Source organism: Apteryx rowi, unplaced genomic scaffold (assembly GCF_003343035.1).
Source record: "Apteryx rowi isolate R43461 unplaced genomic scaffold, aptRow1 scaffold_29, whole genome shotgun sequence".
Lineage (NCBI taxonomy): Eukaryota > Metazoa > Chordata > Aves > Apterygiformes > Apterygidae > Apteryx > Apteryx rowi.
The window spans coordinates 1,897,722-1,922,696 of record NW_020449307.1 but is presented as its reverse complement, the minus strand read 5'-3'; the positions used below and the strand labels follow the sequence as shown (position 1 = coordinate 1,922,696).

Sequence of the window (24,975 nt, the reverse complement as noted above, 5' to 3'; positions counted from 1 at the left end):
AAAAAAAAAAAACACAAATTGGAAAGGACCTCAGCCTGCAATCTTTCTTGGGGGAGGGAGGATTTAAAATACTCACACAGCAAAATAACAACCATCAACTTACAAACTTAAAACACAAAATGAGTGACAAAAATCAGTAGTGTTAAGGGTGGCAGGAACCTGCTTGGTGAAACGCACAGATGATTCCAAGAAACAAACCACATACCTTCCTAAGTGAAAAGCAAAAATACTCAACTGTCCTAATCAAAATGACATGAAGGAAATCTTCTCCCAACCCCAAATCTGTCAAACAATTTGTCTCCAAACACACAAGCTAAGGTCATATAACTAGTCACTCAAGACGTTTTTCCAAAGCCATGAGGAAACCAGCCCACATCAACTAATTTCCTGCTTCCAACCACAGAAAAATCTTCAAAGCCTCACAAGAAAAAATACAAGCAAGAAAACTCCAGATGAAAGAAACTGTTTCATGGCCTTGGCGTTGGCTTTCAAAAGTCCACAGTTACTCATGCTCATAATTTCACTATGGTTATATGATGTTAACAGCTAACTCTTAACTCCTATAGAACATCAACAAATCAAACATCCAAATGTTCATGTGAACTGAAGGTTTTACTAGCTTGTAGATTTAACTCTCAGTTAGCAGGGGAGGAGGAGTCAGCTCCCTTCCGGCTTGCCAAAGAGAAGCAATGAGTGTTCATACTGAAAAGGCAAGTGCTAGGAATACACGGTCAGTTTGAGACCTCCCTCTTAAGGGACAGCCCAAAGCTAGGCCTTCTCACAGCCATCTTGAAACTGGTCTCATACACTCTCTGCACAGCAAAGTCCTCAGCTACATAAAAGGCATGAGAAGAATTACTTTTATCAAGTCAGATGATAGAGAGAAAAAAGAAAAAAAAGAGTCAGATGCACAACCTGCATCACCTTCAGTGATGACAAAACAGCACCCCTAACTAAATACAGAGAAGCGGGAAGTATCTAAATGAGAAGTTCTTAAATCAGTCAGGAGTGAATTCAGATGACAACAACGGGCATGTGACCTTTGCAGTCAGCTTAGTCAGAAAAAGTTATCTATTTCTGGCCATGAAGCAATAGGGCAGCATGGAGAGTCCTGAAAGACTCCGGAATAGCTGAAAGTCTAGTGACTAGGGCAGTCACCTGAGTAGAGAGAGGTCCAGCTCCTAATTCCCAATCCACGCAAATTACAGAAGCAGCCAGTCATCCACACCCTATTTGAGTGCCACAGCCATTCAGTTCCCAGCACCTGTCTGGCAGCACAGGAAGAACACCCTGTTCTGAATCCCACTTCAACAGCAACGGAACCATTTTGAGATGTCTCTGGTAGGTGACTAAGTGATGGACACACTTGAGAATTTTGCGGAATTACAACCTACAGTTAAAAAATATATATATATATWTTTTTTCACATTCCAGGAGTTTTTATTAGAAAGCTATATATCACCTAGTGCCAGACCCAATGAGATTTTACACTCCTTCAAGTATGAATGAGACCACAGTAACATTAACACTGCTGTGGATCCAGGACTATACAGAGAACGGCATGCAACACATGCACTTTAAAATTTTTAGTACTTTTTTCATCTGATTGTTATATAGCAAAGGTGCCTTTGCTGAGCCTTTTATTTTTTATAGTCCAGGAAATTTAGAGGCATATACTAACATTTCAGTCTAAAAGTAACAAATTTCAGATGAAATTCAGTCATTTCACTTGCTCATAGGTGACATCTCAGATGCATGCCATGAATTATAATCACTAGTCTACCACATCTTTAGGATAAACAAAGGTCAAACATAAAGCACTAACTACCACTGTATTAGCCAAGGCTTAAGCCACATGCTTCTATCAGTGGCTTTGAGAATCCTTAGTGGCTTGAAGAGGTCACTGCCTTCTACACACAGATACTGGTAATAGAATCTGCACTCTGTTGTCATCCTATGTCGAGTAACCAAAAAAAAAAAAAAAAAAAAATTACACTGCAGCTCTTCAGTGCAGAACACCACTCTGTTGACAACCAAATGCATTTTACTTAGCACAACTCAGCAACGTACAAAATTATACATCTCCCAAAACCGTGGCTAAACATCTAATAAAATAAAGGATCTTTGTCAGTCCTAGCAACAATGTCTGGGATGTGCCTTGTGTAACCGGAAGGAGACTACCAGCAGTCTCCGGGCTATACTAGTAAAGGCCCACTGTGCTAACTCAGCACAAACATTAACATAAAACTCCACACTGTATACCAGAAAGTCTTCGTAAGAGCAGCTTTAAGATTGCAAAGGAACCTAAAGAAAATTGCCTTAATTCTGATGAGTGCAGTAAACAAAGCAAGACAACTTTTATAAGGCTTGTCATTAACATAATTAATCTGAGAAATATATTTGAACAATGCATCAAGATCAAATTCCTCCTTCCACTGATATGTGCACAGCATAGTGCACAGACTAAGATGTCTTTAAAATGTTAGTACTTTCATTTCCATCTACCTGAGCTTAGCCCATAAAGGTTAACTTGTGTAGAGGTCCCTGAAATTTAATTCCTACTCCATAAAAGGTCTTTCAGTTTACAATATAATTAAAGTTAATAAAATGTACTTCAGTCATAATATTTATACATATTACATTCATACTACCACAGCATCCCTATGAAATGAACCTAACAAAATAAACATTCCAAAACATTAGTTTAATCCTGTGTTTAATCTAAACACCCAATCTCTGTGTTAGAAAACAGAGTGGATTTGAATACAGTGATTATTGTAAGAGGGGATACAGTTCATAGGGGAAAAAGGTAGCTAGGCTAACTCCCAACCCTGCAGTGCAGGTTCTATGAAAAAAAGCCACCTCCGCAGGGCTCCCTCCCTCAAGGCAAGAGGTTAAAGAACTGTCCATTACTCTCCTCCCCAGTGAGAGCAAGATGCAACAGGCAACAACTACAGGCCTTTCTTGTTCATATTGCTGGCAGTTACATGGAAACTCTGTAGACGGCAACAGGCAAGCAAGCATTAAAAAAACAGTTAACCTACAAAAATTGGGAACAGAAGAAATCAAAAATCTTTATCTGTGAAAGAAATTTAAAGTAGCTAACAAAAACTGGAAAAGGAAGTAGACAAGTGAAGAGGCTACCCTCATACTCTTGGCTGATACTCTACTACTTATCTGATCTATGATCATGCCTTAAATCAAAGGGACATTTTTCCAAAGAACAACAATTCAGGTGTCCAAATTCGGAATTGTGTCATATAAATATCTGAAGCAATGGTCCTAAAAGCAACCATAAAAGGCTATTTTATACACAGTAAAAATATTCCCAACTCATTTTTAAAAATGCCTGATCTGTGTTTAAGCTCTTAAAAACAGTAAAAGCCTCATCTGGCAAAGACTGGGTCCAGAAAGTTTCAGCCAAATACTCACATGCAACCAAAAGATCCTTTAGGGAAAAAAAAATAGTTTAAAGTTTCTACACACTTCCTTTGAAGTAGTTTTTGCTGTCATAGTAATTTTACTTATGCCAACCAGCAAAACAACATTAACGCTCCTTTTTCCGAACAACGAAGACAGACTTTATAGATACAGACTGAATTTTAGGATGGAAAAAGAATTTCTACTAAAGAAAATAACTTTTTTTGCACACAAGTTTTTAAACAATAACTGTTCCACAATACAGGTGTGGATGGCTTCAGTCTTAAAAGGATAGAAATATGAACTACAGGACTCTTTAGCACAGGCTTGTCTTCCACAGAAAAGAAAAAAAAAAAGAAAGAAAAAAAAGAGAGAGACTGTAAACTAGTACAAAATTAAATAAAATACCAAATGGGACATATAGAAGACAACTTTTTATTATAACCAAATCTATTTTAAGACTAGCCAGTTTGTCATAACTTCAAACTTAATAGTAAATACAGACTTCAGTATAGATTAATAACCAGTTTTAAATAAAAATAAAAAACTAAAGAGCCCAACCTCAAATGCTACTAATTTCAACTGTATACAAAGAAGAAACATTTAAATTTTCAGGTAAACAATGTAGTACATAGATACTTGTATTTTTTTTTCTATTTCCAATTAAATCATTTCTTAATTTTCAACATAAAAAAAAATCTATTGTGCAGAAAAACTGTAAAACCAACTTAAAATACTAAATGTTAAGTTTTTAAGAGCTCAAAACTAAAAAAACAAGAAAGAACTGAAAAATCTGAAACAGTTTTCTTCTTCTATCTAAGAAAAAGTGATCTTATACAGCCCCAAAATATAGTTGAGTCTTCTTGATATTCCTGTTTTCAACCTGAAGGTGAAGGGCTGGGTCCCCACTAATATCAATGGAATTTTGGTACTCATTCAGAACAAACAGAAAACACAAACCAAACCTACAACTACTAACTTAAGGAGTGAAGTTTATATGCATGAATTATTTCTTACCTAGTAGTTAAACAAACAAAAACAGAATTACCCTTTCATTAAATCTAAATTGAAGTCTAACATCCATTCAAATATGCAAAAGTAAAGAAAATAGATTTAAATCAAAACTGCTATATTTGATGATATTAGGTTTAAATTATCTTGAAATAAACAATCATCATATATAAAATGCTGTAAGTTTTGACAGAGCTAAGTAAACTTTTTGACAGATGTAAGTATAGATTAAAAAAAAAATCATTTTCTGTTACCAGAAAATTATTTTAGGACACAGCTGATTAGGTTCTTCATAAATGCTACTAAAAAATGCATCAGTTGCTACAAAAGGAGAAAAATATTGGAATATTAAACACTTGCACAACTGTAAGTTCAAAATTAAGGCTGTACCTTCACATTTTCTATCAAAGCCAGATGGTCTGCTGAAGCGTGCAAGTCCACTGCATTAACTCAATCGAAATGCACTACTTTTCCACAGCCTGCAGCATGAGAGCGGAACATGGCTGACATGGGTGGTATGGCATTTCAATCAACCGGAGACCCGAACTCCAGCACCGCCAGAACCACAGTAAAATAATCTCACAACACTCTCATCCAGCACATTCTCAACTCAAAAACGTATGTGCTGCAGTGTTTTAAACACAGATGTATGAGCACATAGCTACAACTAAAAGTTTTAGAGTCAAAAAAGGTATTTCTTTCCCCAGAACCTACTATTAAGAACTGAGATATCTTTGATATTGACGTGTAGATGTAATATTTTTTTCCTTTCTCCATGTACATTCCAAAACTTCTGGTGGATGAAATTAAAGATGCAGCAGGTAGACACAAAGATTTAAAAAAAAAAAAAAAAAAAAAAAAAAAAAAAAAAAAAAAAAAAAAAAAAAAAAAAAAAAAAAAAAAAACACACAACCCAAAACATACCTTCCCCCTCCTACTAAGACTTCCATGTTTTAAAAAGTGAAGCTTCCTCCCAAAGTCCAGCCAAGTTTAATTAGCAAACTATGTCAATCTAGAAGAAAATACCAGTGAGAGCATGCTGTTTTAGTAAGAATGAGTTAAAGCCAGAACGTACAGGTGCTAAAAAAAATAAATAAATAAACCTGAGAGAGAGAAAGGAAAACTTAAGTAATTTCTCTAACTGTAAACTGTCAATTTAAATTTCTCCTCCAATATCACAGGTTCTTTAAAAAAAATCCTAAATTAACTCATGTTTCAACTATCTTGTCTTCCAATGAAGAGGCAGCATGAGAGCCAAAACCAAGAAACATTTAAAAATTAAACTAATATTGTGCACTACTTAGCATTTTGGTTGTTTAAAAGAAAAAATATATACAAAAAAGTAATTGCAGGGACAAAAATTTATAAACACACATACTCACTGGTCCAAACAAATCTTCTTTGACAACATAATCCAGCAAACTAAATGGTACTTTAACCATCAGGCTCTTGATTCATCAACTGAACATAAAAACCTTCCCGACTGGAGAACAAGGAGCTCCAAAGAGTAAAAAAAAATTAAGGCCAGCAAGCAGCAGTAACTGCAATCTCAGAGGATCAAGGAGTTTGAACCTAGTTCATTCCAGCAGTTCATACTATGTCAACACCCTGCTCTTATCACTTTTTGATGCTTTATATCACTAAAAAATAAAAAATAAAAAAAAATCAGGGCTTGATCACTGATTGACTATGCAATGTTGCAAGTTTGACCACTTGCACATTAGCATCATTGTAAATTCAGCTTCTGCGATGTTATCTTGGCTAAACTGAAATCAACCAAGCAATTTATTATCAGAATTCATGACAGATTTGCTCAATGTTTTAAACAGTTCTTTCTAAAGTCTTCTGCTGGCTCAACTCTGCAGCACAGAACTTCAGCAGTCAACACGAGCTCTGACAGTTAAACTGTAACACAGTGTTGCTACAAACAGGCAGGCTGATCATAAATAACTTCACTTTGCAACTCACGGCCCTCTCAGAAGTCCTGCAAACACTGACGACATGAACCATTTGCTTTACCTTTCAGGGACAGTTTTCAAAGCTGTTTATAACTTGGCCATCCCTGTTGGGACAACATGACCACTACTGCCTTCACATACAGTACATCATACTGACCCTACTCTGAGTTACTAACAGCAAAATAGAATTAAACTCCCATTGAAAAAAAAAAATCCGAAAGTCAATCAAAAGCTACATTCAATTTATAAATACGCCAAAAAGTAAACTACGAATAAAAGAAGCTCAAGTAAAAGGATTGTTCGAGGCACTCAGAAAAGTCAAGGGTGACTAGAGACCCCCCCCCCTTTCACCTTTTTGCTACTAACAACCGCTACAAACAGAAATGGAAACGCGGGTGTTTTTTCCTAGCCCTTCTCCGCTTGCCGCAAACAGGAGGAGGCAAAGGCGCTTCGCGATCCTCCGCTCCGCAGTCCCGAACTGCCGCTCCGCCACTCCGAGCGCCGGGATAAGCCCAAGGCAGCCGCGACCCGCGGGGGCGGCTCCCTCGCTCCCCACCCCCGAGCGCCGGGGATCCCCACGCTCCCACGCAGCCCTCGCTGCGGCCTCCCAGGCGCGGCCGCCCGCACAGCCCCGCGGCCGCCGGAGGAGCCCCCGCGCCGGCCTGCAGCATGGCGGCCGCCGAGCCGCGCCGGCAAGCCCCGTCACCACCACCGCTGCTGCTGCTGCTGCTGCTGCGAGCCGAGGCCTCGGCCGGACCCCCCGCCCCCCGCCACGGCCGGCCGCGTCCCGCCGCGCGCCCAGCACTCACCGGCCCCGGAGCCTCGGCAGCGCGGCCGTTACCCTCCCCGCGCGGAGCCCAGCGCAACGGCAGCGGCAGCACCTCTCCTCGGCCGCAAACAGGAAGTCTCGTCACGCGACGCCGTCACTTCCGCCCGGCTGTTTCCGGAAGTTTCTGGAACGGCGTGCTCTCGCCGCGGCCGGCCCGCCCGGCGCCGCGCGCAGCAGCGCGGGAGGAGCCCGCCCCCTGCCGGCTACCCGCGGCGCCGCAGCACGCGCGCGCGCCGGCTGCCTTCGAACGGCCCCGCGCAACGGCCGCGCGGCCTCCGAGGGCTGCGTGTGCCCGCGGGTGCCGGCCCCTCCCTCGCAGGAGCCGCGGGGGGGAGAAGAGCCTCGTCAGCGACTCAACAGGGTGGGAAAAGGGGGCCTCCCTGCTCTTCTTCGCAAAAAACACCACCACGTCCAGGTGTGCTGCTGGGCGAAAAGAAGAGAAATCATAATTTAAATTAAACAGTATTTGGAAGGGTAAGCCTGGGCATTTAGAAGTGAGAAGGCTGGTTAAAATCCCCACATGCGCTACTTTTTTTTAGCCTCAAAAACTGTAACCCTTCCCCGTAGCTTAATTTTAAGGCTACTTTCATTGTTTTCTAACTGGCACCTGTACAGATTCCTTTGTGGTCCACATTGTGCTGTCTGAAATTTAAGTATCCTTTGGGTCATATTTGAGCTTGTGGTTTTCTGAGTGTCATGGGCTGAAAGCAAAGCAGAGGCTGCCAAATAATGATTCCATTTTCAAAAAAATTGGAGTTTATCCATGTTTTAAATTGCTGTAAAATTGTATTTCTTGCCCTTCATTTAAAAGAAGTTGCAAAAAGGCATTGTTTTATGGCTCAGCGAACTGAAATTATAGAATTGCCAAACCTAAAACATATCTGCTCCCAAAATAAAGTCAATTGAAAGGCTACTCAGGAATTTGGAGATAAAAGTGCTTATGTGGGAGTAAGACATATCAGTTCAAGAAGGAAAAAGCAACCTTGGAATAAGACAGAGGGAAACCTAATACAAATCAGAAAGGTAACTATTAGGACAGCCCTGGCTTCAAAAGAAATTTAGCTCCAGTGAGATTTTATGYTAAATTGTGGTCATGAAAACAAGTCCTTAAATTAGATCAGAGAGATATCTAGCACCAGTATAAGTTTCTCATCAGCAATTAGCTGTGAAGTCCAAAAAGTTTTTGACCCACTTTGGAAAAAAAAAAAAAAGAACTGTAGGTTAGACTGGCTCTTTCTAACAGGTATAGTTGCAAACCTCAGAAGATTCAAGGCTTAGCAAGTGCAAGGGCAAACTGCAGATCAGTACTCTGTAGTTTGGGAGGAGATTATATAAAATCTTGCTCTAATTCTTTAAACATTTCTTGATGTAGCAATAAAGAAGTTTTTCCTCAACCTATCATAGACAATGACAGGTGAGAACACAGTATTATGTCTTTAATCTCTTAAAAGTCTCACATGAAGTAAAGACACAAGTAGCAGCAAATGAGGCAGTTATTTTGCTTTTTTAGAGAGTAGAATTTGTATTGAAGTGCTAGCCTGATGGATCCAGACTGTTGAATCTTCTGTTTAGCCACGCAAGCAGAACAAGACTGGCAAAGAAGTGTAATTCTGGATGGAACTACAGCACTGAAATCATGACACTCTACGTGAATGCAATCAGTATTATTTCTGCTTAAATACAATTGTAGTGGGTATGATAGCATTGCATGAATTTGCCCATAGATTTTCACTGTTTCACCCTGTTGTCCTAACGCTAGACTGCCTAGCCCTCCTGTTCAGACAGAGGTATAATGATGGGGAAGGCTTTGAGACCTATTTTGCAGCTGGAGAAAGAAAGGTGAAATGCCTTGCTCACAGCTGAGGGAAGGGCTAGCAGTATGAGATCCAGTCTGGCATTTTATACAGCAAAACACAGAAAATATAAATAAATATTTCCAAAAAAGTTATAGGAAGAAACAAAAGGTAACAATTATCTTTTAATATTTTTAATTGGTTGGCACTTGTCTTAGGAGTGAGATATGAGTAAATTTCCTGAGACTTTTCACAAGGGGGAACCCCCAATATTGATATTTTTATTGGTGCACATTTTTCAACTTACTATCATTATCCATGATATCTGAGATTATCTAACACTGAAAGATAACAAGAAGGGTTGTTGGTTTTTTTTTTAGTTTTACATTGTGCATTTCACATTTAATTTTCCATTCTCTGGGTTACAGGGAAAGGAAGGAGATTGCAAGAACTTCAGCAAATGACAAAGCCAGCCAGATGGAGTACTGTGGGTTGTACTGCAGAGCACACTGCAGAGATTTGGGTGAGTGCACAAAGTCAGCATCCTCAGAACTTACATAATAAAACAACATGACCCCAGCTTGTCCCTACCACACCTGAGCTGGTTTCTGCAGAGCCTCTTAACGTGATTGTCCCCCATGCTTCAGTTCTGGGAGACTGTATTATCCTGGTGCAGGGCTTCATAAACACAGGTTTAGGTCAGCTCTGGCACTGTACCCAGGCAGGAGCCCAATGCAGCAAATTCAAACCAATTCTGCAAGAAGCAGCTCAGTGTCTGTCAGGCTAGTACTGAGACCGAGAGCTGATGGAACCTCAGTGGACTTGGTGAAGTTAGGAAACAAAGGGACAGCAGTAGCAGCTAAGGGCTTTCTTAGGATATTTGAAGCTTTTATGAGCAGGGAGGAATAACTCCAGAGACTTCAAGCTGACATTTCCTCTAACACAACATCCATCAGATTGCTCAGCTCCTACCAAACGGAGAAGTCTCTACTCCTGATCTGTGGTCTCAAGCTCCCCCTATTGGTAAATGACCAATCATTCCATTTGAAGTCATCTTTACAAGGTTTGACCCTACAAATATTTTCATGCACAGAGGTAGATTAGATGTTCACAGTAATTTTGCAAGCACAAAACTGAGAGGACCAACTTACAAAAAGTGCACAGCGACAGCTTTTTATCCTTTTTGATATTTCTACTTCCTGTAGAATTTAATAGAGAAACATACCTTTCACATAAATCCAAGAGTGGTTCAAGAATATATATATGCATGGTCTTGTTTTCCTAGCTTCTGTTTGTTTTCTGATCAGAAGAATGTTGCTTCTGGTAAGCAGGAAAGGAAATGCTGCTTGCATGCTGCTCTGCCCACTGCACTTGTTGTCTTAGCCTGGTATGGCAGGACATCCATCTTCTACTGCTTCAGATCTTCAACTGATAGCTCAACCTGTGAGATTTTCAAGGCTAATGAAATCTAAACTATTACATGTTAGGCAAAGTCTTTGCTTCTCCTAGATCACCTGAAGCTCAAAACAAGTATGGTGGCTATGACTACTTTGCTTTAAAGAGCAGTCTTMGACATGCACCATGCTGGCTGGCCTGTCCACTTCCTAACCTCACAGCTGCAGGAGCCCTGAGAGCACATGGTACCATACTGAGCCTACAGACATAGGGTCCCAAATGCACTGTACAAGCAGCAAGTCTATATTCAAGGGCAGAGTCAAGGAAGCCCACTGAAAACAGACATAGTAGCTGAAACAAGCTCTTCTGCTTCTTCTAAACTCAAGCCTCAGCAAAACAACCAAGTCTAGTTTTGCACAAACACACTCTTAAACAACGTTTTTAACTATAGGTAGCTATTACTGAACCACCTTTTTAGCCCCCTTTCTCTCATTTAAGGTACATAGTTTAGGTGCCACAAGACAGGGCTGACTAGTTCCCCAAGAAGTCAATAAACTATTTCTGGCCTATGGTTAGAGATTTGATCTCTATATTTAGTCACACTCGTTTCAGTTATTTCTCAGAACTATTTTCAAACCTTTTCTTATCTTCAGTCATATTTAGATGTCTTACATGAAAGCTCTTAAAAGAGAACTGGCCGTGTCAATGTTTCCCATACAGTAGAAAACTTTGCAGTCTCTGTATAAAAAGTTAATGTAGATAGCCAAAAGGAAGAGGAACTGCATAAGGTAAGGAGGCAAAACCACCTTCCTCCTTATCAAAGGAAATTTTGTGGGAAAGATTTTAGAGGCAGGACTTGTAGGAAGAAGTAACATGTTTTATTAGACCTACTGATATGTCTAATAAAGCTAAAGAAAAGCTTTTGCATTCAGAAAAGCTTCTGCAGTTTTACAGAGGCATTTGCAAAAGTACAAAGTAAAAGCCATATACGCTTGTATGGCTAGTTGCTCACAGCAAAAGCATGGAATATCGTGTTAAAGAGCAATAAATCTGATATTTCTGGCAGGGAGAAGGGCTGGGATTAACATTCAGATAACAAAAGCTGATAAAGTGTGGTGGGTCTGTAGAAGCTGGTATCAAAGATTCAGGCAGACCTGGGCTGGTATCCAAATACCGAGTCATAAGATAGAATAAACTCTATTATCAGAGGATCCTCATTGTTCAAGAATTTTCAACTCTCACCTGAAAACATGAGGCAAAGATCTGGTTTCACTTCATATAACTTCAGCTGTCTAAAAGTTAAGCATCTAGTTTAAGCCCTCTAACTGTTAAGAGACAGAAGGAGGAGACACCTCCAGGGCATGATTTATTCCACCCACCTTATAGATACATGTTAGTAAAGAAAGAACCGCACTCCAGAGCTCTGTCTCTGGGTTGCCTCTTTCTTTCATTGGGAAGTGCCTAGACAGCCACCTTACAGATGACTGAAGTTAAGTGAGATGAATTCAGGCCTAACTGCTAGGTGTAACCTAATGATGGAAATCAGGTGGCATCATTCCAGGAGGTATTAGCAATTCGCATAGTTCCCAGATTCTTTTTTTAATCATTTTTATGACTTATGGAGGTCAATTACGAAAAGTCCATCAGAACACAAGAAATGCTTGAAAATGCTACATTAGAGACGTATTAATATTAGTCCCTTGGATGTGGTAATGGCTGTGGCCTTCCTGGCCTGGTGCTTAATGCATCTAGTTTTTCTATTTAGAGATTTACAGATTCTATTTTTGGAATTAGCAAAGAATATGAGCATATGTATCAAAGACTGTTCTCATATCATTTAATTATAGTACTACAGACAAAGTAATTCTGGAAAGTGCCATTTAATTAAATATGTGTTAACTTTTTGCTTATAGCTTATCAGAAACAATTAGATTTGAAACATGGGCAATACACCTAATGTTTAAAACTTTAAGTAAAAGCATTAAAAGCACAAAATAACCAATTTTCATTAGCAGTCTCCAGAGTTTTTCTGCCGAGCACAACGTTAATTTTCATTGGCAAGGGGTTTCTTAGGTAATCAAGAGGTTGCAAGTTTATCTGGACTTCTCTTTGAAACCAAAAGCTTGAGCTGAATGGATGCTTTTAAAAGTAGTTGACACAATTCAGGATAGGTGGGTTTTTTGCCAATTCCTCATGAAACATCAGGCATATTCTTGTGATTATTCAGGGTGTGAAGACAACAATCTAAGAACAGTTGTGGGCAGTCAGATCTCACAGCTTATGGCAAGTGCTTATTCCTTGCAAGCACAACTTGATCTGCAGTTATGTTCATTAACTTGATCTATGATACACTTTCTTATCCATATGCCTATGCCAAATTAATTCTGTGTACTTTTTCATCAATAGATGAAATAGATATCAATCACTCAATCTAATAGGTAGCTATCTAAAATAGATAGCTAAAATCTAAAAGATATCTAGAATTTTGAGCTCTGTTGCTGCTTGCCTGAAGGAGTGTGTGTGGGGGGGACAATAGGCAGAGCTGTAATGAAAAGATACAAAGGCTTGAAGGAACTAGCTTCTTTAGGTGTGTTTGACAACATACAGAAAAACTACACAGCAACTGATGAGAGCTGTTTTTCCTAGATCTAACATTTGGGTAAACAGAAGTAGCAAGATGATCTGAAGTAACACCATCTGGTGAATGCCTGTTTCCCTCTTCAGCAATCAAGAACTATGTGTAACTGTAAACAAAGAATAAAATAGAAATGTATGTAAAATTACTTTTCAGTCAAATGTTATACAGAATGCACTAACAACTGCTCTGGGAATGTAGAAAAGAATTATCTTAAATATAGTAGGACATTTCAGCAAGTGGTTCATATAAATACATTAGCAAACACTGCTGACAGAGTACATGTTTTCTACAGAGTTGTGGACAGGTAAACTTAGCCTCACCTTGGAGACCAACTATTCTGGCAATGAAATGTAGATTTAAGCACTACAGAAGGTAGTATCCCAGTCAAAAAGTACATCCTTTGGCAGTCTGAGCTCAAAATCAAACCAGCAGGACATCTGTGCATGCCTTTATGTWCAAGCAGTCCCACTGCTGCCAGTGAGAACTCACGTGTTTCTAAGGTTTTGTAAGTGACACACTTCTCTGGATTGCACCTAGCTGTGCGCACTGACCTTACATCCATCCCGTCTAGAAGACAGCAAAGTTACAGGAATTTGACCAAGAAATTGCACCTTTGAACTAGATGTTTGATACTGTTGGTGCAGGAAGAAGTAAATACACATTTAGGTGATTTAACATTTAGCATTAATCCTATATTTTTCTATATGAATGTTTAGCTTACATATATACAAAGCCATGAAAACAATAGGGACCTCATTTTTCCTGGATCTTTCTGTTATTTTGCAGTTGGTAATGAATTTGCAAAATCCTTGGAAAGATACAGCAGCTCTAGAAGTTGAAAATGCTAAAATATAAAATCTTAAATCCAACCTTTGCTCTTGGTATGTGCCATTTATTAAAAACTATCCATATCTACAGCCATTTGACAAGGAAGAGTAAGTAGTAGTAAGTAAGTAAGTAGTAAGTAGTCTGCTTACTCTGCAGTCCTACGCAAGTCTGCAAAAGTCCATTTGCAGCCATTTCTAGATACAATCTGCACAGGAAACAAGATCAAACTTGATACATATTTTGATTAGTTAAAAGAAACTTGGGGAAAAAAATCTATGGAAACAGTTGAAGGTGCTGTGAATTCTTTGCTTGGATCTTGCCAAACAACCTACATGAAGCCAACAGAGCCCTATTTAGATAATATGAATAGATTTGAGTCAGTTGAATGTTTTCTGCTTTTCTTAGGGAAATTCTCTGCTTTTATTCTTTACTCCAAAGACAAGACAGAATTATTCTTGGAATGGATTTCCATGCACTTCAGAATTTACAACTCTTGTAAGATATGTTCTTGTGAATGAATCAGTGACACCGATAGCGAGATGGAGTAAAGCTGATCTAAAAGTTTTGTTTTCAAGAAAGTACTGCCTCAAGATAACAAGAATGGAAAGTCAAATGTCTTCTACGGCAACCTAATGCAAGTTAAGTTGAGTGTTGCCAGCAGGCCGAGGGAGGTGATCCTTCTGCTCTACTCAGCACTGGTGAGATGCATCTGGAATGCTGCGTTCAGTTCTGGGCTTCCCAGTACAAGAGAGACATGGACATGCTGGAGCGACTCCAGCAAAGAGCCACAAAGATGATTAAGGGAGTGGAGCATCTGATATGTGAGGAAAGACTGAGAAAGTTGGGATTGCTTAGCACTGAGGAGGAGAGAAGGAGCAGGGGGGATCTTACCAATATGTATAAATACCTGGTGGGAGGAAGTAAAGACAGAGCCAGACTCTTTTCAGTGGTATTCAGTGACAGGGCAATGGGCACAAACTGAAATACAAGAAAATCCTTTTAAACATAAGAAAAATAGTGATTGTAAAGGTGGTCGAAGTCTAGACAAGGTTGCCCGGAGAAGTGGTAAAGTCTCCATTCTTGGAGATATTCAAAAGCCAACTGGACATAGCCCTGAGCAACCTGCTCTAGCTGATCCTGCTTGAGTGGGGGCGTAGGTCTACGTGATCTCCAGATGTCCCTTCCAACCTCAACCATTCTGTGATTCTGTGAAATGTATTCAACTGGTGTTACCACTTTTTGCCTTGTGTTGTCTTTCTGTGCACATCAGAAATTTTACTAGCTTTACAAGACTACTAGGTACATACAGAAATACCTCCAAATCTGGGCATTTGTGTTCTATTCATGTTACCTTTATCTAAATTATGAAGTGCCTTACAAGATCAGTTTTTGATAATTTTCTGTAAACCACATTTTTAGTGGCATAGTAACTGAAGAATATACAGGGCCATTTGAAAGCATTCCAAAATAAGCATGCGCAATACTAACTTTATAAATGTCATTGAGGAATTAGAAGTGTGTTTAGCTACAGGAAAAATAAGAAAAGCAAAGAGAAGCAGATAACTGTAAATGTCAAAGGAGAGAGAAATTAAATTACACCTTCAGAGGGATCCACATATATACTGCAAGAGAAAATCCAGAAGAAGCTGAAGGAGATGTTTTTGTACTTGCTTGCTGACAGAGTAATATTCTTCACTGTGAATTATAGTTTCTCATATTTTCATCCATGGAAGAAGGGAGTTTTGTTCTTTCCAAAGATTCTGAAGATATTTTTCAAGGGGGGGTCACTGATCTTAAGTAAGTTTTTTGAAAGACACACTGAAACAAAGTTAAACCTTATAGATGCAGTTTGACTGCAGAGTGGGAACTTTAGAGCTTGAAAATTGAAGTTACAAATCATCATGAAGCAGTGGTAACTTCAAGACCAAGGGTTTATATTAGCTTCCCTTTTAAAACCCATTCCAGTACTGTCAAACTTTAGTCAGAAAATGCCAAATTTATTGCAAAAACAAAAGAAAAAAGTGTTTCTGCAAAGTTTCGAGAAAACTCAAATTGTTTTATTCACAAAAGCAGAAGTCAATAAAAATATAGATATCCTGATCAGTTTTACAGACCATGTTCATTTCTTCTCTCTTTCACTGACAGGCAAAGCATCATGAAAAAAAAAAAATAGTAATAAGCATTTACATCACAAATTCTTATTAACACAGATTCATGTATATGAGCAAATATGTTTCAAAGTTTTTGCATATAATTATAAATACAAAACAAAAAAATTACAGCTTCAACAAAACATTCCAAGAAAAACAGCTCTTTTTTGTTTCTGTGCTGTATTATTTTTCAGTGGTGGAAAGAGTAAGTGCTGGCTCACTGGCATTTTACAAATAGCTTTTGGTTTAAATAAACTGAATTTTAGCATTAGCTCACTGGCCTTGTTAAAATATTTTGAGTTCCAAACCCCTTTGTAGATCAAATTAGGATGTTTCTGCTAGATTTACTTAGGTGATGCCAAAACAAACAGTCCGGACTGCTGCTAATAGCATCAGGAAACTCATTTTATTTGAATTATGGAGCACCCCATACAAAAATAACCAAAGATATCCTTGTTGCTCAAATCAAATTTCTACCAGCTCATTTGTTAACTTATGAAGCTGGGGCCAAATCCTTCCTGTGTGTTGACATAAATCCTCCCTGGAAATGAAGAATCAGTTTTGCAAGATTCATACAACTGTGGAACCAGGGCATGATGGAAAGCAACAGAAATTAACTAACATGGAAGATCATTTCAGTTCTTTTTTAAAGACCACTTAATAGGATTAAACTTACATGCAGAGAAATTCTCACCAAGATAAACAGACCAAGTGCCAATTTTATTCCTGTGGAGACATGAAGAGTTCGCATTCTCCTCCATTTTAAAGATAAACTTTGACAAAAATGTTTTTAAAATGGTTTGCAAATGTATAGTGTTCTCTTAGTTATTTGCAAAAGAATCAGAAAATGCTATTATTTTTCAAAAGGCAAGTACTGAAATAGGAGGACAAAACACTGAAGTACAGAAATTAAGGAAGGATTGTCTTGCACAGAAAATAACTGTAAAACCATAATTAGTACTGCCATAATTCTGATGATCAAAAACTACAGCATCAGTTGAGGTTACATGCAAAATGCTTCCTGTCTATCTAAACTCTGAGAGCATCGTAACTGGGAGACAGTTTGCTTGTGTTTTAAAAAACAGAAAATCCGTTTTCATATATAAGCAATGCTTGCTATGTAAGAGCTACATGAGAGATCATCTACACCACTTAGCTCTTCAGGACATGATTAGCTATACCTGTATTATTTCTCATACTTCCATCTCTGGTTCTTTAAAATATCCAGCAATAGATTTTTGAAAAGTAGGGACTCATACTTCATCCTGACTGTACAAAAATAGTTGACAGTCAGAAGTAAAAACATCTGTTGCCAAAGGAAGCCCCGATCCTCCTCTTATTGCAGTCTGGATACTAAAAGCGGTGCAAGCTGTTGCAGCACAGATTTCCTGCTGACCTAAAGCATAAAATGAAATTCAGGCTACAATCCCACTGAATTCAATATGTCAGAATTTCATACTCAATGTACAGAATATCTGAAACAAGATCAGTAAGTCCTAGATACTGAAAAAATTAAAAAGTCTGAGTATTTTCAGTGAGCTCAAAGCCTCTACTGAAGTTTTGTACAACTGCATGATTCTTCCATTTACATGACTATACACCTATCTGAAAATCTTCATCCCATCCTCTCTGTTGAACTTGTGGTCATGGTAATAGATAAGAATAGTATGCACTGTCTCCTTTTACAAAAGCAGAAATTATACATTATGATGATTATGTGGCATGACTCCAACACAATCTTCAAAATACAGATATTTAATAGAAAATTTTAATTTGCATTTTACAACATACAAATACGACACTATCAGTGTAGCAAAAGAAGGGAATTGAAAAATAATTTCAAAATATTTAAAGCATTAGCTTATAAAATAAATAATGCTATGTGAAAGAAGTATTCAGGTTTTGCTATTAGGAGGCAGTTGCACTATTACTGATTTCTTTTCATCTTATTTATATGTTTCATAATTTATGTAGAAAAATATACAAGAAACCAATTTTGGGGTAAAGAATAGGTTGGTATGTAACATTTAACATAAATAAAAAAGCCTAATGCAAAACCAAAAAGAAAACCAATCATTTTATTTCTGTACATCAGGACTACAAATAGTATTTTAACACTTCATTTATTACCCGAATTAAGAAATTATACATTTTTATATGGATACTAGTAAACATCTTAAAATCACTCAGTTTCCCCACATTTAAAAGGATATTGCTGGTTACTGCTTATTAAATATGAAATCAAACAGTTTCCAGTAACAGCAAAATAGTTTTTTTGCATAAGAGATGAATACAAATCTGATTGCAAATTCTGATGATTTAAAATATAAAACTAAAGTTCAGAGGGACACACTTGTTTATGAATCTTACAGTTTGAACTGTAATTCTTTTTTTTAAGTTGACTGCAGTTTACATATGAATACCCAATGATGTGCCTATTACTAGAGAATCAGTTCCTTCCATATGAAACCAAATATTTCCCAGCAATCAAATTATATTAAGCAGCATATTCCCACCTACTTTTCTTAGCAGAAATACTGCAGGCAGATGGATACGAAAGCTGTTTAATCACAAAAAATAATGAATTTGACTAGTGTCTATAGCAAAGATATGATATTTAAGATGGAAAGAAATGGTAGGGAAAAGGAATGTGAACACCACAGGCTTCAAATATAAAAGATAAAGCCTGATAACTTTGGTTCAAATAATTTTAATAGTTGTTACATGTATATTTTTCCAAAGTCATGACTTCTGTATGTACTGGGTATGCAATAGGAGTCTGATACATTAAAAAAAAAAAAACTGTACAGGCACAGAAGACAGAAACAGAACAGAGAAAACATGGATAGTCACATCCATTTACGACAGTGTTCAAGTGATAATGATGCAGCCAAAAGTTGAACTCAAAATAAGCATGTGAATCCGATTTCTCAAAGGTATTTCAGAAAGCACAAATAAAATATTGTTTATAAATGTTTTTATCTCAGTGCCTACCATCTTGAGGGAAGGTAGTATAAAACAAAATCAGTTCTGTCTTAATTGCAACAACTACAGTTTGTAAACAATTCTACCACGTAAGTAAAGATGTTGGGTTATCAGTAACGAGCATTTTCAACCTCAGTTCTGGGATATTTGCAAACATCTGCTTCACTTCCATCTAAAAGATTAATGACAGGATGTTAGCCCTGTCTCATCCCAGTGTGCTGCATGGTATACAACTTTATTGCCAGTTTGTGAAGTTATTTATATTTGAACAGCACAAAGCCAAAGCTTCATCTTTGGTTAATTTTACTGAGATGTCACTGTTCTTTAAATGTGCTCTTTCTTCGCGTAAACACAGAAAACAGCCACACTGCACACAGCATTCATTAGTTTGAATCATAAAGCAGTGTCAATGTAATATTAATTAATGAAAGCTAACTAACAAATCGTGTTTAAAAAATGAAACCTATTTGAGGGCATTTGATCAGACACAAGAGCTGCAGAAGTCTAGACAGAATTCCCTTAAAACTGCTTGGGTATGGGTGCTGCTTATGGAGTAGGCACTGGTTAGTTCCTCTGCAGATCATCTGCGTAAGCATCAGTTCAACTCAGCTTAGTTCAAATCCAGCAGCACATTCAATGGCATAAAGAAGCTTGCTCCGCATAAGATTTTCATCATAAAACTCAGGAAGCTTCAGCAAGTTCATGCAGGTACTGGCAGTGGGTAGCCTGTCTAAATCAGATCCTCCATTGTGAATGCAAAATGCAGGATACAACTCCTGAAAAAAAGCAACAGGAAAAAAAACGTATCAAAAATATATACAGGCCAAAAATCTAACCCATAACAGCTGGCACAGACATCCAGGAAATAAATGCTTAGATTAAAATCAGTCACAATGACATATTCAAAAGGCATTTTTATTCCTAGCTTCCCCCAAAAGCCCTTGAATTGTGTAGCACCTCCCCCACCCATCAAAATCCATTATATTGCAAAACACAAAGCTGTTTTATCTGGTTCTGAGGGAAAAAATGTTATTGTTCATACACTCTATTCTGCAAATACATGGTGCTAAAAAAGCAGTGAAGTGTGATATGGATAAAAGTAGTACAACCGCATGCAAAAAGATTTTTATTGCATTTGAGAGAAACAAATGATTCATGACAACTTCAGACTTTTCTTACAAAGCCTTCCAAATGCACACGGATGCTGGTTATTTTGTAGGAACAAGTAAATGACAGATTCCAGTTACACTGAAGTTTTCTCACAGTGCAAAATACATGCTTAACACAGGGAACTATAGACCACTGAAGTAATGGAGATGAATGGAAAAGGATGTTCTGCCATGTTTGAAGTTCACTTTGCATGGTATAATGACATAGTTTCTTCTGAGAGTTACTTTCTGTTTTTTCTTCCCATTTTGGCATTGTTTCAGTGGACACAAAAATACCAACAAAAACAATTTTGCTCTTGCTAATAAAGAAATGTGCTGAGTTGATTTGAACATTTTTATGTTAGACTTTAAAAGTATCCTGCTTTTATGCACAAATTCTATATGAGCATTTACTTGTCATGTTAAAGTGATGCCCTGAAGAGGAAGAGAGCGTTAATGAGCAGGCAGGCTGTAAACAGAAATTTGATAAATTCATGTTACCATGTCACTTTCTTTCTCTGGCATCCAGAGGAAAATCCCAAACAAGGCATTATCAAACATACCCTTTCAGTGTTCCTTCTTGAGCTTTAGTTTGTTAGCATACTGTAGATATATAAAATACATTCTTCAAGTCTGGGTGAGTATCAAACCACCATTTTCCTTCTACACACCACACTATATAATCATCATAATTTTCACTGTTAAATTCAACGTGTCTGTTATTATCCAATACTCAGGTTAAAGGCAGTTCTTTCCCTAAAGAAATTTCAGTGTAAACTAATCTTTCAGCATGCCTAAAATTTATGAATTTGGAGACAAACAGTACTAATGAATTCATTGGATCTGTTCATGTGTAAGATTAAGCAAGTATACACACTACTGTGGTTATAATATTCTGAATCAAGAGATACTTCATATTCTCCAAATAAAGAGCCAACTTTACTTAAAGCAATTACATTGTGCATTTCTTCAGGTGCTAAAAGATTATAAAATCATTCAGCAGTTATTGGGATGATACAGATGTGCATAATGAGTCTGTAATGATATAAATTTGTCAAAACCTTCTTATTCTTCTGATGTGATAAGCATGGATCTGAGGAACAGACATTTTTATATGTAATGTTTTAATTATTTTAATAAATCTAATTTCTTCTTCTGAGAAAGATGATAGTGCAAAAGACTTTTTTTTTTTTTTTTTAACATCTAGAGCACTGCTTTTGCTGGCAAGAGAGTATTCATTTCATCAGATGCTTGCTGAGCTATAACAGTTCTGATTTTAGAAACTGGAAAAAAATCCCAGCTCCAAAGGCAGAAGGTCAATGAGACTTTAAGCTAAATTATTGTTCAAATGGAGGCCTTAAAATGTATTTCATGGCTAGAATGCTGCATTTTTAGTGTTCCTTTCAAAATGCTAATTGAATTCCCCTACTTTAGCTTTAAAAATGGAAAAATGAAGTTCTAAATTGAAATGTCATGCCAAGGGCACCATTTGTTGCATAATTAAATACTGTACAGTGGGAAACTGCAATAGTTTGGAATTGAAAAGCATCATCCATTTATTATGTGGCCTGATTGGAACTTAACAGTTTTCAACCACACATTAATGATTTTTTTTATCCGTAACAATCACATTTATTAAACTTATTAAACTTTAATTAGCTTTAGCAAATGTTATTCTGAGTCTGAATCTGGCAGTGAGAGTTCTAAATTTTTTAATGATGCAAAGCTAGACTGTGCTATCTGTAAGCTATGAATGTCAAGACATTTCTTTATCTTAAATTAACATGCACTAACTTTAACAAAATGTGACAGTTCTACAGTTGAGTATGCAGAAGATTTTAGAATGAGAACCAGAAATTGTGTTCCTCACAGAAAAATGTAGTATCCAAACTGCAAACAATTTTAAAAGATATTTTGTGTTAAAGTCTACCCTCAAAGAAATTCAGACAGTTATTGGCTGGTGATAGCACTTCCACGGCTTCACCTTCAAAGCTCTAAACAACATATTGCCATAGGCTACCGAAACATTATTGCTCACAACAATACCAGTTGCCCATTTCCTTTTCTGGCAAACATTTGCATCTTACTGTTTCTATGGAGCCCCTGAAACTGTCAGTCTGATGAACAGTCCTCGGTCCCTTGGTCTGTCAGCAAACCCACGTTAACAGGATGCAACTGCATTGCTGTGCACCCAACTTCTGCTCAGTGCTGTCCAGTAAAGCAGCAGGAAAGCCTTTTCACTCTGCTTTCTTTTGCCAAGACTGTTGCATGTGGTTTAGCTTTCAAGCCCATTCTATAGTGAATTGTTCTTTTAACTTTTTGCTACCACGCTGAAAATGCTATGATTATTTTACTTCCATTTTTCCTAACCAAGTATGCTAAAAAGCCAGGCTGTGGCCCACTTCCAAAGTACACACACTCCTCTACTTTACACATTTGGCCTCACTACATCCTGCTTCTAATGTCTCACTGTCGGCCTTAATGTTTTTAGATTTTGGAGTCATTTCCGACATCTCTTCCAATGTCACATGGCTGCCTCAGAACTGGGGAGTTTACATCTGCATCTCCTGCTCTCTCTTGTAATTAAAAAGGCAGTTAATAAATTTAGACTTTTACTTTGTTCCCACACAATTGTTTCCCAGTTCTCCCTTCATTACATGACTGATTTTTAACTATGCCCTGTTCTATCCATCTTGATCTCATCCCACAGTTTTCTTCTTCCCCCTGTGCTATCCAATCCTGTTTGCTGCTAGAATAAGGAGACTGCACAGTGATATTCACACAGGACTGGAGAGTTTAACAGTAATACTTGCAGGCTTTTAAGTAATCAATCAACTAATACCTTAGATTGCATTCATATCATTAAACAGCCATTTCCACTGTCTCCATATCCAAATCTAGTCACCCTAAGCTCACCTTATTGTTAAAGGGATTCATTTCATCCTGAAGTAGACATGCAGAACAGTCAAATTAAATTACTGACTCAAGGTGCCCATTCCTCCTCTAGGTGCCTATATGAGTCTAGCTCAGCTACAGATCATAGACATTTAAGTTGGAGGGTATGTTGCCAATCCATATTTTAACATCATGGCACAGAATTGGCTACAACAGCTGAAGGGATTATGAGGAGGGTGAGACTGCATAAAGGGTTACAGAATTATTATGCCCCACATCAGGTTGAAATGTCCATGCACTGCAGTGGCAGTGCTGCATCCGCATCCCCCTATCAGCTTATAAACAATAGCAAAATAAACAAGACTGAGGAAGGACGACAATGTTAGGTTGCAGCATAAGGGCATAGGGGGAGGTTACGGGCATAGATGCATGTAGCAGGATTTAAAGCTGTAAAGGCCATTCTTCCCTGCAGAATGCGGCAGTGAAAACTCCTCCGCTTTGAAATTGCTCTACAGCCTTTAAAAAAAAAAAAAAAAAAAATCCACATCCTGTATGGCAACCTACTAATGCTTTTAGATATCATAAATCATTCAGGTGGCTGGGGTCTGTAATGGATAACTCTGGGATTTCAATACCGGAATGTTTTCTGTTTTCCAGCAGAAATTTGTATTTAAGAAAAAAAGTAAATCATTAGAAGTTTAGAAAGTATTAAGTTTGTAAGTATTAAGTAATTGTAGGTATTAAGTTAAGTATTAAGTTTGCTTAATTCAGTAAGGGAAAAATGGATAAATAATACAGATATCTAAGAGTTGGGTGGGGAGAGAAAGGTGCATTTTTTGGCTGTGTTCTTTACATGGGACATCTTTATCATGTGTCACCCCTGGCCACAGGAAAAGTGCCCAATTCCTAGAGATGAGAGACAGAAATTCTTCTAATATTTGTCTTTCAATTACAAACTTGAAACTTTAAATGCTAACTATTTCAGAATGAACTTTCAGTCTATGATGCAAGAAAAAATTGTGTAAAATTCCAAATATATTGTCTCCACCTCCAGGCTATTACACACATCTGAAATTCCTGTTCCTATATAAAATGTTAGTATCTGTCCCTGAAATATTTATATGATGAGAAAATGCTCATTCATACCACTATATAATAGAGTAAGGTATAGCTGTTTCGTAAAATTATACTAATGCTAAAAAAAACTTCAGCGCTCACACAAAACTTGCATTCATCTGTTATGGGTTCCTCTACCTGTTTTACTTAATAAACATAGAAAATCAGTTACTATCCATTGCTAATTAAATATTACATCACACTATCTTATAATGTGAGAAGTCCTTTAACTCTGTTTAGCAACACATCTAAGGAAGCTAAACAAAGCAACTCATCATATTTCTACTTGTAAGCAATTGCATGAAACAATGTCTGTATTTATGATCCAGATAAGTTCACCTTTGTATTAATTTATTAAATAGTACAACAGTAAATATGCTGTTGAGCACCACACTAAAACTGATGGTGTTGCTATTAAGTGATTTATACTTTCCAGTGAATTGCAGAAAAGCATTGAACGTTCCCATATTTCTTGAGGAAATGATGCCCAAGGCCAATTCTTAGCCAGAATTTTGCAGCCCAACTGAAACTTCCGGTTAGAGTATACCCAGAATTTAATTTCAAAATGTTTTCAACTTGCTTTGGTCTCTCTTTGGTTTTATAAACAGTAAACCAAAATTTTCTTCATGCTTAAGGTTCACTGTAAATATCAATCTAAAGATAGTAGCAAAATACTTAGATATAAGGAATAATCTTATAAACATACAAATGCTAACCCAAAGGAAACATAAGAAATAAATCTCCAGCTTCAAATGCTTTTATTTAATAGCTGTTGATATATCCCAAGTCCTCCTTTGCCCAATTTTGAA

General features: G+C 37.6%; 2 protein-coding genes and 1 long non-coding RNA gene across 11 annotated transcripts in view; 1 reads left to right on the top strand and 2 right to left on the bottom strand.

Moving 5' to 3' along the window:
• Positions 1 to 7,307, bottom strand: part of DNAJB6 (DnaJ heat shock protein family (Hsp40) member B6) — a 61,639-nt gene extending 54,332 nt beyond the window's left edge. For 7 of the 8 annotated variants that reach the window (XR_003254100.1, XM_026069262.1, XM_026069264.1 and 4 more), the window contains exon 1: positions 7,199 to 7,307. The gene's annotated coding sequence lies outside the window, so the exon portion shown is untranslated. Of the gene's footprint in view, positions 1 to 4,821; positions 4,911 to 7,198 lie in introns of those variants that run through there. The other variant, XM_026069263.1, reaches the window with a different exon arrangement.
• A 282-nt stretch (positions 7,308 to 7,589) lies between these two features.
• On the top strand, positions 7,590 to 14,614 carry LOC112967779. 2 transcript variants are annotated; one of them, XR_003254102.1, is made up of 3 exons: positions 7,590 to 7,692; positions 9,440 to 9,534; positions 14,278 to 14,614. It is a non-coding gene; the product is annotated as an uncharacterized LOC112967779 (long non-coding RNA). The 2 variants fall into 2 exon arrangements; XR_003254103.1 differs by lacking the exon at positions 14,278 to 14,614 and adding an exon at positions 13,053 to 13,098.
• Positions 14,615 to 15,907: 1,293 nt separating this feature from the next.
• UBE3C (ubiquitin protein ligase E3C) overlaps positions 15,908 to 24,975 on the bottom strand; it is an 86,765-nt gene continuing 77,697 nt past the window's right edge. Inside the window, exon 23 of the mRNA XM_026069255.1 lies at positions 15,908 to 19,783. Coding sequence (XP_025925040.1) covers positions 19,613 to 19,783 — 171 coding nt within the window. The 3' untranslated portion in view covers positions 15,908 to 19,612. The remainder of the gene's footprint in view (positions 19,784 to 24,975) is intronic.